The sequence below is a fragment of the Sparus aurata genome, chromosome 21 (genome assembly GCF_900880675.1).
Source record: "Sparus aurata chromosome 21, fSpaAur1.1, whole genome shotgun sequence".
NCBI classification, from domain to species: domain Eukaryota; kingdom Metazoa; phylum Chordata; class Actinopteri; order Spariformes; family Sparidae; genus Sparus; species Sparus aurata.
This window is the reverse complement of record NC_044207.1, coordinates 457929-473558: the sequence shown is the minus strand read 5'-3', so window position 1 is coordinate 473558 and position 15630 is coordinate 457929. Positions and strand designations below refer to the sequence as shown.

The 15630-nt window shown below is 40.7% G+C and overlaps 1 protein-coding gene across 3 annotated transcripts; it reads left to right on the top strand.

The window, feature by feature from the left end:
• Positions 1-1328: 1328 nt before the first annotated feature.
• On the top strand, positions 1329-15130 carry fam151a (family with sequence similarity 151 member A). 3 transcript variants are annotated; one of them, XM_030403549.1, is made up of 14 exons: positions 1329-1487; positions 1704-1876; positions 4940-5089; positions 7233-7382; positions 7503-7665; positions 8317-8374; positions 9055-9144; positions 10246-10322; positions 10501-10637; positions 11546-11716; positions 12928-13031; positions 13478-13657; positions 14127-14188; positions 14769-15130. In XM_030403549.1, exons 1-14 carry the CDS (start codon positions 1420-1422, stop codon positions 14785-14787), a joined length of 1602 nt encoding a protein of 533 aa, XP_030259409.1. In that variant the 5' UTR covers positions 1329-1419; the 3' UTR covers positions 14788-15130. The 3 variants fall into 3 exon arrangements, with proteins under 3 accessions (XP_030259409.1, XP_030259408.1, XP_030259410.1); XM_030403548.1 differs by lacking the exon at positions 14127-14188 and having other exon boundaries at positions 1330-1487; XM_030403550.1 differs by lacking the exons at positions 1329-1487; positions 1704-1876; positions 14127-14188 and adding an exon at positions 2748-2878.
• The last annotated feature ends 500 nt before the right edge of the window (positions 15131-15630 follow it).

The window sequence follows — 15630 nt, the reverse complement described above, 5'->3', positions numbered from 1 at the left end:
CAAGCAAGAGGCTCTAATGCCAAGATAAATAATAGTGGAGATAGAGGACAGCCTTGTCTTGTAGAGCGATAAAGTTGAAATGGTGCTGAAATTATATTATTGCTCCCCCACAAACTTGAACGCGCATCTGTTAGTGGGACTCAGCAGGGAGAATGAGATGCCGGAGCAAGACGCAGCAATTCAGCTGAATTTAGCACCGAGCAGACAGGAAGTCAAGTGCCGAAATAACAAAAAACATCCGGTTGCTTTTCAAAATAAAACACTTCGTGCTGACACCAGCACACAAATCTCAAAAAAGAGACAAACACAAGCTCTTCTGCTAATCCTTCGGTCGGGAACACTTCGTGTTGTTGTTTTTACGCCAGCTGTCTACCGTACTGCGCCATGGCGGACAAACCGCAACTGGTGGGGATTGCCGGACCACGGAGCAAAACCGGATCGGAGCCGCAACGCAGCGGACCCGTATCCAGTGGAAATTGGGCCGACTCATTAGCCATTCTCATGGCTAAAAACAACACACAAAGAAGCTAATGTTAGCATTGGGCTAATACGAGCTACAAACGTAGCCAAGTTGGCAAACCTCACATATTTCATGAAAATAACAAATAGCCCTGAAACAAAACGCATAATTACCTGTCCAACAGAAAGAGAGCAACCTCTGCATCACTTTTCAAGCCCTTCACATGCCCCAGTTGTCTCCACCGCTCAAACGCAGCACCGATGTTGACTCGGTCCGACTTCTTTCTTTATCCAGAGCCTTTTTCATTGCAGCAATTTCTGCCTCAGGCTTTCTTTTCTTCGCCTTTTTAGCGGGGTGAGCTGTTACAAGTAATGCTGGCTGCATTTTCTCTGCCATTGTAACCAAATGAACGTCTTCTCCTGCAACTCCATATTTCTGCAGAGGAGTGTGCTGAATATTTCCGGCTTCAGTGAAACGTAACGCGTGCACGCGCGGAGGAGGGAGGGACAGAACGAGACATGAAGGCATCTGACCAATCCGTGCTGTCCGGGTCGGATGGCACGGATTGGTCAGCTTTTTCTCAGTCCTGCAGCTGAGGTCTGATTATTTTCGTTCCTTTTTCTGAATACATAATGTATTGACTACTCTCAGGATAGCAGGATCATTTCACCCAGTATAACAAAATGTGTTTCTGAACAGCATTACAGACCCTACCTTTAACAGAGGTGAAAAGGCACAGTCTGTCCTGCTACCTGAGGGCTGAGAGTAAGTGGAGACTGAAGAGAACATGTACACCTTATCACATCACTGTGATCTCTGCTCTTTAGATAAGACTCATATAAATGCCGTGCAGGACAGACCCCAGCCTATCTCTCTGTCAGTTGCTGTGTGTTGATCTGCAGCTCTTTACAAAGAGATATTTGAGTTGTAAGGACAGTGGGAAGATCAGGCAGGACGGGATGGATGGAAAAGTGGATAGTGAGAGAGCACAAAGGAATGGCAGAGGCACAGAAGAAGAACAAAACAGGTCAGTGACAGACATATTGATACGTTTTTACATATCTTTCAAGCTGTACACACGCGTGAGCTTGCTATAGTAAAGGGACTCACCAAAAACTCATTTGTTTTTATAAATTGTGGTGTGACTTGTTTCCTTGGGCGAATCACACCTGATAATGCAGTATATAGATAGATGTGTTATATACTTAATTATCTATCTAAATGTTTTGCTGTCTTCCTCCAGGACGGGGCCACAGTCTAACATTCGTGGTTCGTACTCAGAGCAAAAGGGACAAACAGGACTTTATCTGGGCTGTCGAACAAAAAAACAGCTAATAATGATATCTGTAGCTGTTGGACTTATCCTGCTGATCATCATCATTATTGTCACGGCTGTGATGCTCACTAAAAAGTCAGGTACATTAATAAAGATCTTTGCCATTTATGATTCCATTAAGTGCTTGATTGATTTTGCCCTTTTCGTCAGAATGAAACATCAGACATATGGTGTCAGCAAACACATGTTAATGTTATCCATCCCAGCACGTACCATGCAAGGCACAGAACGTAGGAGTCAGCTGGCCTGTTAGCTGAGACACAGGTCTTTTAAGCATTGGTACGGTAGTCATTTGTATTGTCTGAATGTGATTTATACCTAAAACCAGTATTTTGCAACCATAATTAATACCACTTCTGTGACTTCCAATGCTTCTCCTCACCAAGTAGAAATTAGGGGTTGACCAATATGTTTTTTTTTTTCAGGCCAAATATCGATTATTAGTTATCAGGGAGACGGAGAGTATTTGGAACTAATATGCATTTAAAGTAAAAATAAAAATGTTTGTGTGAGATTAAGAACTTGAGATATTACAAACTTCAACACAAAGCTTAGCTGAAAAGCATTTTCAATTTAAAATGTTTGATTAAAATAGAACTTTCAAAGTTTGATTTAAAAAAATTGCCTTTCATAATTAAATTTTATATTACTGAATCATAATTACTAATGAATGAATGTGTTCATTACTTTAATGTTGCAGTAGCTTATGGGGGAGCTCATACTAACTTATTTTATACTGCTGGATAGCTTAATCTATAACCCTACATCAATGTATTTGTCGAGTTTTATTCTATATTAATATGAATCAGCAAAGTTACTAGTTACTAATAAGTGTAATGAAGTAAAAAGTACAATATTTGCCTCCGTCATGTAGCAAAAATAAGTACAAAGTAGCAGAAAAGGCAAATACTCAAAGTACAACCTGAAAGTCGTACTCGAGTAAATATACTAAGTGTTGTTTAGTGCGTCTGTGAGCTGCTGGTCTTGCCTGAATAGCTGGGATTAACACACACACACACACACACAACCTCAGGACGGAGCAGTGACGCAGCCACAGGACAGTCTCAGTATGACCGGCCCTGGTGAGTGTGCGATATGACGTTATCTGTCTTTACGCGCCTTTTATTGTTCTATGAGTCAGCTGGCTTAATCATTAATAATGCACCTGTCAATCAAGTAGTTGATGTTCGCTAACTGTCACATTAGCTCAAAGACATTAGCTCATTAGCTCATGTTACTATCTGCTGACGTTACCTGCAGCATGTAAGGCACACACTCATCACGGTTACGTACAGTGAGGGAGCTGAACTGAGTTGTTCTGCTCCGACGTTACTCCGGGCAGAACATAAGCTGTGGGTCCACAGATACACTCCTGTGGTTGTGTTAGCTCTACAGGCTAACATTAGCACTCTCAGCGGTGTAAAGGGGACGGGGCCTGCTGGTTGAAACAGGAACAGATGAACGGATTGTGGTGTTTCTGTGACGTCATTGTGGAGGACTGATGTTCACTTCACAGATACCTGCTACTTCACCTTCGTCAGGCTCACCAGGAGTTTCCCCCTACCAATGCCATGTTTCTCTTCGTGTCACTGGCACAAAGCCCTCATTGTTGATTGGCTATGACTCACGTGACTTGTAACCAATCAGAATGTGATGTGGGCGGGACATAATGTGAGAACATCCCTGGTTCCAGTCGTCCAGTACCCAATCGACCCTGGTCATAATCATACGATAAGGATGTCGGGAAAAGATATAGGATGCGGACTTATTCTTTTTACTTTTAGTACGTACTGAAGCTGCCCTGACAAACTCCATACTGTTGCATGCAGTATACATACAATTTGGACATACTTGAAGGTGGGACACTTTGTTATGACAGTGCCTCATAAACTTTGATCCTCTTGCTCCTCTATCTGATGGTATCCTTTCCTTAGTGTGAAATATTGAGGTACAAAATAAAAGTACTTACACTAACTGTCATCTGTCAGTGAGCTGTCAGATGTTTGTTTATATTTGTGTGACACACAGTGATGTATGTGACATGTGTCCCGCTGTGCAGAGGACTGTGGGTAAGAAGAGCCAGAGAAGCACGCTGGCTTGCATACTGCAAAATGTGACTGGATGTAGTGGGACATCCTGGTATTTTTGGCATACTGCATTTCCCATACTAATATTATTGGGACAAACTAAATATTTTTCTGGCATACTAAATACTATGGTAGTATGGGTATTGGAACGCGGGGTTGGTCTGTCCCAACACAAAGTATGCCATGCAGATAATCGCTCTACCTCTAGTAGAAACTAATGTCTGTATGTTCAACAAACAAAAAAAAACTAGCAGGGGCTGGAGAACCAGGGATTTGTGTGGACAATGACAGTGAACTGCCATTACTGGCCTCGGTCCTTTTTTCTAGTTAAGGGTTTGGTGATAGGCTACAAGCTCTAGGAGTGACATTCAGTTTCAGTGCAGATCAAGACATGGCTACTTGCTAAACAAACCATAAAACTAATCAATGTGAATGCGTCATGAAATGTCAAAGCAAATAAAGAACTTAGGTAAAAATGTGGTAGATATGATTTACAGTGTATACTAGTTTGAAGGCTTAAAATGAACTGGAGAGTAGAAAAGCTTTGCCGGAAAGTGGATTGATGACATTTGACTTGTCATCCCTGACATTTAAATGAGAGTCACTGAGGTAACACTTGCTCTTGCCGCTGTTACGTAATCACACAAACATGTTATTGTTCAGCATGTATTATTGTCTGACAGTTGTAAGAAAGGCTGAATCACATTTATACTGTATGCATTTGTACTTTCAGTATGATAAGACTTAATAATAGTAGCTAAGACTGATTAATATTTCAGTATGTTCTAGCCGCGGTCACTCACACTGGGCTCAGGTATTCCTTCTGGAAATTTAGCAGGGAGCATTTAAAGAACTGTTCAATTTAACAAAACCCCAACAGAAAGTGTAGTGAAAGTCAGTACGGGAGAAGTAAGTACTTCTCAGATAAAACAGATAATTACTGATGACTGAAATGTGCTGTTTGTAAAAGAAAAATAAAAAATCAGATTATCTGTGCATGATTTTAATGTTTTTTACATACTTACACTTGCCTTATTTGCCTTGCCATCCAACTAGGTTCCTCAGGTCCTCTTCCCTCATTTCCCACCAGTGGAGACATGCTGGACTACCTGATAGAGTCAGGCGATATCAGCGAACGTGACGGTCTGTTGGCTACCTGGTATCACAGAGCCAATAGCAAGGAGGAAATGAATAAAGCTCTCACAAGTAAACTCAGTCACACTTGCACAAATAGACAAAACTCCTCTGCATTGTTCCTGGAACTCTACTGACTGTAGTGTGGTAGTTTGGTGGATTCTTGAATTTATGGCATGTGTTAAACAAAGGTTGGCATCTTCTCATTAACAAGGCTGAACAGCTCTTCATGCGCAGCTTGTTACATTATCTGACATATATGTAGCCAGCTGCACCAGTACAGTATCGTCCTGTCATTCAGTGTGTGTGAGGGCCGAGGGGCTGAACGTCACGAACTATGAACTTATACTCAGTTAAAATGTGACATGTCCAGGCTCTGAACCATCAGCCTACCTGCTGCAGTCACACAGTTAGTTATCACCTACTGCAAAAGTGTCTTGTGTCAGGCTTTATACCAGGTTCACTGTGGTAAGTATGGGAGCCACTTCCAGCAGTTAACGACAAGGATAAGATGAAAACTAGGCTGGTGGATAAATATTCCCATGGTTAGACATAACTGTGGGAGAAAAAGCCATAATCATCAAATAGAAGGTTGAGATTATTAGATAAAAAGTCATAGTTAAGAGATATCAGTATAAACAGTTGAATTCATGAGGAAAAATCATAAATATAGATAAAAGTCATAATTATGAGATTGTTTGACCTTTACTTGAGTCATTGTGGTGCTAAATATTTTACGATAAGATTTTCTTTCTTGTCTTCTAAAAGTTGCTCATTCTCGTATGCATGACCTCAGTATTGATAGAATCCTAGCTACAGCCCTGCCTGCTGTCTGTGTGAAATAATTGCTAATTGTTAAAACAACATGCATGTGTACACATCAGTACTTAAACAAATAGCACTACACCCCTGCTTTTAACTAGTGTTAAAAGATCACAGTAGTCATACTGGAGTAAAAGTAATGATACCTTGTTGAACTATAACTTTGGTAAAAGTGAAAATCACACATACGACTCTTTAACGCGAACGAACTGACCTGATTCCACGTTTCACTTCTCTCTTTTTAGTTCTTTCGTTCTCACAGACTAGTTGCTATGTTGTTCACTGTTTAGTTATCAGAGAGGTGAAGAGGACGTGAAGAGGACTGAGAGCCGGCCAATTGTATGCTGAGTCTAGGACACTGTCGTCGAATTTTAGCCAATGAGAAACAGGAAAGCATGGCAACCGTTTCCATGAAAACAAACATTTCATTTCGTTCGTAGCTCATCGTTCTCGTTCAGTCAGTCAGTCACCCTTGGCTTACCTTCAATACATGTCAATTTAATGTCAAGGTGAATATACACATTATCCACTGTTGTATTGTCTAAAAGTGCATATAATCATGAAGTTACAGCTATGTATTTGCCTTAAACTACAGTGTTATGTTAACACGATCGTTTGAGAACGAGGAGCTGAGAACTGTGCATTACATGATTCACCACTAAATGACGTTGTACCGGAAACGTGAACGAACGATATGAACGATTCTTCCTGCTGAACTGACCAATGGGAACTGAATCTCCACATCGAACGATGAAATCCACCTCTGACAGATATGTACAGTGCCTAAAAAGTCTTAAGGTTTTGGATATTAAATGTACTTATGTATCAAAAGCACAAGTTAAAGTAAACATATACATACTTATATGTATGAATATACTGTATAGCTACTATGTGTCGACTGAATATCAGCCAGGCCATTTCAGATCTGATATAATTTTTTCTGATTATCAGAACCATTTTTTTATTTTTTATTAAATACATTAATTCAAGTAATATTATAAATGTAATGTAAAAAGTACAGTATTTGTTGTATATTTGTAGTGGAGTAGAAGTATCAGAAAATAGAAATACTCAAGTACCACAAAATTGTTCTTAAATACTGTACAGTACTTGTGTAAATGTACTAAGTTACATTCAGTGACTGGATGTATCAATATCAGTATTGTAGGGATGACTGTTGGTGCTTATCAGTAGCATATTAACAAATACTCAGCAATAATGTGGAGAGAATGACTAAGTGGTTAAGAATGGGTAAGGTACACAAAAGTACAGTGAGTAAATGTACTTAGTTACATCACTGCCTATAACTATGAGGTTTGCCTACTGTTCTGTTTAGTAGCATTACTTTCCATTAAATATATGATTACTCTACCCCCTTCTTGAATGCTCAAAGGTGATGTTATGATTCTGGAGGCTGATGTCACTCTGGAAGGTTATGGGACAGCCAATGAGAAACCCATCCCGATCATGGCCCACCCTCCTGACATCTACAGTGACAATAATCTGGACCAATGGCTGGATGCTGTGCTGACCTCAAGAAAAGGTGCCATAGTGTAGAAGGGATCTGAAAGCTTTCTGTGTCTTTATGTCCATCTGTGTCAATGTCCAATGGACATTCTCATGAAGCAAAGCACAGGTTGTAATGCTGTGTGTCTCCCTGCAGGAATAAAGTTGGATTTTAAGTCTCTGGGATCAGTGGGTTTGTCATTAGATCTGCTCAGTCAAAAGAACAGCAGCAGGGGAATAAACAGGCCTGTTTGGCTTAATGCAGATATCATCCTCGGTCCCAATGTCCCTGACTTTGTGCCTCCAGTCAATGGAACCAGGTAATAAAAGCCATGTTTTCCATGTCTTTTGTCCATCAGTTCCTTGTGCATGTATTACTATTATTGCCACATGGCCATTAGAGACACTCCCTAACAATGATGGACTTAGAGTAGATTTAGGTCAGGAGATGCTTCAGTAGTTCAAGATTCAAGAATCATTTCCTAGTCATTATGCAATACAAGACTGTATAATGCTATTTCTGCTTGCAATTGCCTAAGTTACATGCTAAACCTACTACAGTACTTTACAGACTGATAAATAAATAGCCATTACATTCAACTCTGGAATAAACTTCAGGAGTCTCACAGCGTGAGGAGTGAAGCTGTTGTGTAGTCTGCTGGTACAGCAGCAGGTACTTCTGTATCTGTTATCAGATGGCAGCAGGGTGAACACACTGTGGCTGCGTGGGTGCTGTCTCTTAGTATCTTCGGCGTTGAGCAGACGTCTCATTGCTCTGATGTCACTGATGCTTTGTAGATGGGTATGAATGATGGAACTAATAAGGAAGACTAGAATTTAACAAATGAATGTTAGTGAATTGTGGTTTATACACAAGGAAAACAAATTACATTATCATTAATTCACATGCCCCATCAATCAATACAATACAATCCATGTCTCTCCTCTGTCCCTACTTCCTCCTCTTCCAGTTTTCTGCAGTTGGTTCAGGAGAGCTTTCCAGATGTGACTCTGTCTCTTGGATGGAAGGTATTAAATGTTGGCTGCCTGATATAAATTACTGTATGGTATCGTTGCCCAAACCCCAAATCTTACCAAGTACAAGTACCATTTGAGTCATACACAGGGACTTTCTCCATCACATCCTATTTCAGGAGTCTCAACAAGTGGATTTTTATTTATTACATTTGTTTTTGAAGTGGGCTGTATGCTAACACATTTAGCTCAGAGGCTACAGTGAAGTTTTCGGCTAACAAGGGGTGTAAATAACATATTTTCAAATCAATTTGGCATACAGGAGTAATTGTCATTTAATTTGTTGAAAATCCTAAAAGTTGTATTCCTTCAAAAATGCTCTTCAACTTTGTGTATTTTAGTCTACCCTTGGGCCAACAGATATCCGAAGAACTTTAACACTTGGCCCATTCTTGGAGTAAGAAGCTGATTCGAGTAATATTCTATATTTTAAGAGTTTTAGCACAAACCAGAGGATAAACTGGTACTAAACAAGCCAGTCTTTTCATACGTGCCACACCAATAATCTAATGAAGTTGTTTCTCCATTTTCCAGACATGCATGTAACAATGTTTTTTTGAATGTAACATGAGCTCAGAGAGGACTGCTGGCTCAGCTGTAGACTTGTTGTCCTGTTGATGATGATGGCTGATTGGGATTTACAGCTAACATCTAACATACACTGTTTCTAACAGGTAGCCTACGCTCCTCCACTTTTCAATCAAACCTACACCAGGCACATGGTTGAAGGAATGTTTGATATGATCAAAGATGTCCCGCAAAAGGTAAGATTTTAGAGGGGGAAAAAACACAACCATCCATCACATTTATGATGAATTGCTGTGAAATGTGCTAATGTTGCTGTACTACAGAGTTAGGGTCTACACATTCATCAAAAGGTTACAGGTTACACAAGGGAAACTTTTTTGATTTGAATGACAGTGAAGTGCCAGAGGCTGGATTTACACTCCCCATGTCTGACCTGTAGACCTCAATGCACTCTGTGTATTGTTTTTTTCTCTGCTTTGTTTATTCTTTTTTAACAATTGAAAAGTAACATTGTTTTGATAATTATTCTTAGAGGAATTCACTCTGCTCAAACAGTCTGAGGTTAAAACCTTTTAATGAAATAAGTATTTTGTGCTCAGCAAAAGACGAACTAAGGGCTGTATTGGGCCCACATGCTGTTTAGTGTCTGGTGTCACAGGGGGAGTCATGAAGTAAAGCCTTGTGTATTTCACATAAAGTTGAAGCTACAGGAGCAGCTGAGAACTGTAGAGGTTCTGCACGATTTCCTAGAATTGTTTGTCAAAAGGAACTTAACACAAAGAGTAGAGGTAGAAAATCATTCACTTCTTGAACAGCTTGCATTCAGATGTAAACTTGTCTTCTGCTGGTACTTCCCCCATTTGTGCTGATAAAGAAAGGCTTGTTCAGAGTCTTGTACTTGGCCTTTAGTGAGCAGATTCGTTTACAAATTGATTTTGCACCTAGATTTAAATGCTGGTGTAAAGAGCCTGCCGTGTCATTGATGCAGGTCTGTGCTTGGTATAATTACTATGCCACATTTTATTTTGTGATCCGGCAGGTCTACTTTAACAGGGCGCTATTTGTGCAATGACAGATGCTCTTGAAGAAGAACATGCTTGCTTTCTTTGTCAGAGGTTTAGAGCCAGCATGAAAGATGTTAAGTTAAAAGTCAGAAAAAAACATTCATATATAAATGGATTTTTTTCCTTCTGGCTCTAATCCTCTCCGGTAGACTTTTATATGTGACAATTTTTTCTTTTCAGTTTCAATTTTAGTTGATATTCTGATGTGACAATAAACTGAAATGATAGTTGTATTATCTGTGATAAAAGATGAAGAACAATCTGTTTCTGTAGGTGACACTTCCACTTCATGCCCTGTTGGCTCGCAGTGGCTGGCAGCACATCAGCTGGCTCCTCAGCCAGTCATCACGGTAACAGAGACAACTGCCACGTCTACTATGGGAATGAAGTTCATTCAATCATTTATTAATAAGAAGGGCTGCCCCTCAGTCTGTCGTCACACCAATAATCATTTGCAAAATGCATTTTGCACATGATGTTGCACGTTGTGTCACTGAGACTGTTCTGGTGTTGTGATGTGGTTTCCAGGTTCAGTCTGACACTGTGGCAGGGTTCAACTCACCCCACCGTCAGTGACCTGCTCTTCGTCCGTGACAACAGCCACCCTGCCCGAGTCTACTACGATATCTACGAACCAACGCTGTCGCAATTCAAACAGGCTGCAAGTAAGAAAGAAGCTGTTGGTACAAATATGAGCCAAACCTCAGTCAGAGAACTCAGTGTAACAAAAATTCTACTTTTTTTCTACTTCTTCTTCTTCTTCTTCTACTTCTTCTTCCTCTCCTTCTTCTACTCTACTTCTTCTCCTTCCTCCTCTTACACAGTTCAGAAGTTCAGTGTGTGTATCTTGTGTAGGACCATCTGCTTTATCTCATTTATGTTTTTAATGTTTTTTCTTGCAATAATGTAGAGCAAAAACTAAAACATTTAATAAGGGCACTTACGAAGTAGCATAAATGAATACCTGTTGCAAAAGATATATATATTTTATGAATTACTAAAACTACATTTGAGCCTAAACTGAAGCTACGCTATCAATAGAGGACATGGCTGTAGTCATCAGTCACTGATGAACAAAGAAGTCTGAACAGCCACAGCTCAGCCAGTGTCACTACATTACATGTTTAAGTCAGCTTCAACTGATATTAATCAAAATTATTAAAATTATTGGATTGATCCAGTGTGATTGAAAAACCTGGTATGAAACATCACACTTACACTAAAATGAGATATTTTGTGTTGGGAACTAGCACCACAGATGCAGTGAGCCCTCTGCTCAGCGGATTCACCTCTTTAATCTGAGTTATTTTTTTAATGTCACAAATCCAACTCTTGACAACTTGACGTTTGGAAAAATAACTTAGTCAAAATCTTTTTGAATATTGAACACTTCTTCTCTTTGAATGTGTTGGCTGTGAAGACCTGATAACATTTCACTGTTAACCATAAAGACGAACACTTTAAACTCAACAGTACATATCAGTCAGTATTAAAATCTGTCAATGTTCATACTGTGATGACGTGAGAAAGATAAGATTAGACTTGCTGTTTGATCTGCACATTGTGTTCACAGGTCAGCAGGGCCGTCTGAGGAGATTCTATCCTGGAGGAGACCTGATGGACTTCCTCTGTCCAGCCCACAACTCGCACACCAACCACCAGTCCACAGTCACACTAAACAACAGCCTGGAAGTCCACTGGTTTACTGTCACTGAGCGCACCTCCCTGTTGGCTCAGCTGTCAGGCATGTCGATACGAACACCCACTTATCACCACAGCTTCAGACTGTCACCTTCATCATTGTCTGTTTTTTTACTGGACGAATAATTACTGTACTTATAGCAGGCTGTCTTGCTTTGTTGAAATTCTTTAGAGAAGCATTTTCTTCACCACTAGTAAATCTTTCTGTCCCTGACTCTGGAGCTATCTCAAACTAGTATCAAGCAACAGAGACACAAAAACTCCTGCCATCAGAATAGCATGACACAAAAAAGAAAAGATAGAGACTATAATCTGATCATTTTCAGTTAGTAATGTGAGCCGGGGTCCTCAAAGGAATAGTATGTCATTTATGGCCTTTAGGCTAAAATATTAAAAAAAGGAACTAAGTATTGACATTGTGTGAGAGACATCTCTGTTCTGTGATACAGAGATCTCTACTGATGTTAGCATGCTAACCAGCTAGCCCCGGCCCCTTCCTGTCTCTTAATACCACTCTGTAGCTCAAGAGGTGATAGTCTGACAGCTCCTGTAGTTTCAGCTGGGAGATTGGTAAATGTCAGCAGTGACGTCACCATGTTTTACAAGCTCTCTTGGCTTTCAGTTTAATGAATTAACAAAATAAACTCACAAAATGTCAAGAACGAAAACTCCAGCTCTACACTTCCTTTCAGCTGCTGCTGATCTCCGACTCTCTTTCTGTCCTTGCCTGCTGTGTCTTCTCGTCCCCAGAGCATAGTCCTGGTCAGAGCTGCTGTAAATCACCTCTGTACTGTGTCCCCTGTCTTCAGACCAGAGGCTTGTGTCTTATGTTCAGTCCCAGTCGCTGTCTACACGTCTTCATCCTCAGGCTGCTAAAGCTGGTGGAGCTGAGCCCAGTTACCCCCCTTGTGATCTGAGGTCCTGGTCCTAACAAGCTCACCAGCTGCACACCATTAAAATGGATCCCACTGCTTTTCATGAAAAGACCCATCCTACTTACTCTCTGATTGGCTTACCCTGATATTCTTATGCTAACCTGATTTAGATGACACCACCATGATTCTAATATCGTTGTTTAATGTCACGTTTCATTGATGACAGTCATGTGGGTGGTTTGTAGTAAAGCATGAACTTTTATTTTCACTGCTTCAGTGTGTCGAGTCAAGACTTGATGTGAACCTGTGTACACTGTTGGACACATAAATGAATTCTGTCTCCTGCATTGTCTTGGTTCTAACCTCTGTGTTTGTCTAGATGGTGCTGGTATGTTGGTGGTTCACGTGGCCTCTGACAGCAACCAGCCTGGAGTCCCTGTGTTGGAGAGTTCTGGAAAAAGCTCTGAGGCCCTTACACTGCAGGTATACCAATGAAGAACAGGTTGTAAGTGGCAGAGAAGTCATCTATGTTTCTTCCTTTTGGTAGAAAACAAAATGTAATTATATTGATTATATATTTCAGTTGACAGTTCTGTCTTTTCTCAGACAAGTGTAGATTAGACTTTGGGTTAAATTTCCAATAGAGGAAAGAGTGGCTGCTCTGGAAATTGCTCCAAAACTATCCACTTAAAATGTTTCTGAATCTGTCTGAAGCAAGATCTTGGCCACGCTGCTCTACTTTAGATCTACAACTGCCTTAAATATTTGTTCAGAGGTCAGCATTCAAACAGCCAGTCAAATTATCAACTGAGCACTCTGCTCCACATGTCGAGTTGAGCAGCTCTTGTAAATCTTTATCATGGCTGTAACACAACATAACACACTGCGCATGTGCATAAAGAAAGCCTTCTGTGTGCATGTGTTTGCAGGATGTCCTGCAGGTGCTTGGGCAGAAAGCTGATGTTCCCTGGGGTGTTCACCTGCGGATTCCTACTCTGCAGCTCCTGGAAGCTTCTCTCAGACTGCTGCATTCAGCCTACAGCAGGGAGGAGCTCTACAGACCCGTCTGGATCAGCATGGAGGGTTCACAGAGCGCAGACAGCACAAATGTATGTTTCCTGCCTTACCCAGTTGTGTGTGTAAAGCTGTGCTATCTGTGCATCTTCTGAACCACGCATCAGGATTACATTTACACACCGCATTAGTAAGGTTTTTCTGATCTGACGTTAGAAATAGGAATAAACAAATCACAGGGTCTGTGTTTAAAGCTAATGCATGTTTCCTATGACTTAGAGATACGTTGCATCACAGCTAACTTTTGTGCAAACAATGGTGTTCCAGGACCAAATACATAAAAAAAAAAAAAATACTTGATTAATTTCAGGAAATTAAAAACATTCCCCCAGTGTTTGAAAGGATTGTTATGGCATTACAAAAACCTGATGGTCCTGGAGCAACATTAATAAGGGTGAACAGCACCAACATGGCGATTGATATCAGGTTGTGCCAAGCTCTTTATAGCTGCTGATGCTGATGTCCTGGCCCTCTTACTCTCTGACCGTCATCACATCAACATAGGGCCCACCCCAACGGCCCCTAAAGGTCACACAAAGAAGAGTCTCAGCAATTGATTTCAAAAGGTGGGATTCATGTCTTCTGGACATGACTACAGAGACAAATGCTGCACCAACATCGCCTATATTATTATAATAGTAATAATATATGATAATATTGTGGCACTATGTGGACACAAAGCATTTCACATGTACATGGAACCTGTCGTCTTCTTTGTTGTTGTGTCTGTATCTGTTGTGATGCTGTTGTGTTTGAGTTTCTTTTGTGTTTTTCTATTTGTTGTTGAGATTTGTGAGTTGTCGTCTTTTTCAATTTTGATTCCAATTATTTTGTTCTGTTTTCTGATTTGTTGTGTTTTATATTTGCCCTTTTGATTTACACTTCAGGGTCACTGTACTTAAGAAAACATGTTCACAGTAAAGGAAGTCTAACTTACAGTCATGCCTTCTTTCACATGAGTTCTGGGTGGTGCAGGCTGACTAACAGCTGTTGAGTAAAGGTCCATGCACAATAAAAAGGATATACAAACAGAAGTGTGACAGTAGCCTTGCTGAAGTATCGGAGTTCAGTGCATTGAGATGCTTGTACATTTGCTCATGTTCCACTACGCACAGTGGTGTAGTAACTTCCTCTAATCTCTTTCAGGAGTTTGTGTCTGCGGTAGAGAGGCTGTTCCCTTACGTCACTCTCGTCCTGACGGAGCAGAACTGGCCTCCTGTGATCCCAGCGACAGCAACAGGTTTGTCACAAAGAGTGGCTCTGCATCTGAACAAAGCATCACTGCCTGAAGGACAAGAGGCGATTAACCCTCTGATGAGACTGATGGACAGATACGACCTCCTAGTGGAGGAGGTCACACGATGCCGTGCTGAAGCTTGTACAGCCTTCAAAGCACTTATGACCGAGCGCAGGGGGAGAACAAATACAAACCTGTATGTGACATCAGCCCAGTCCTAACTGAGGTTGGATGTGACCAGACCAGAAATAAAATGGAAATTCGCAGCGTACAGTTTGTGTTTTTTTAATGTGAATAGAATGTTATAATCCATCAGAGCCTGACTGATAGATTGCAGGGCTAATGATATCAGCCTATATTGGCTCATCCCACAGATACATCTGTGTGACAGTGGTGGATCAGTTGTCATGGCTCACACTGAAATGCATGATGCTGTCCTCTAACCCTGCTTCTCTCACTGACAGTGAACACACTTTAGTCTACTACTGTACACTTCCACTCCACTACATGTATTTGATAACTAATCACTAGTGTCTTTGGTGAGGCATGCAGCGTCACAGCCAAAGTAGTGCATTTTTTCATCAGTTTATTTTGATTCTAATAAGCAGAAATGCAGGGTATCACATCTGATCATTGACAAGGCCAATAATCAGTCAGCTGTAGTCAGTGCTGAGCAGTAATGCTTTAGGCAGTACCTCGTTATTGTAATTTTATTACTTTCCTTAGTAATGAGTAGTCTAAGGCAGGGATTCCCAAAGTGTGGTGCGCGAG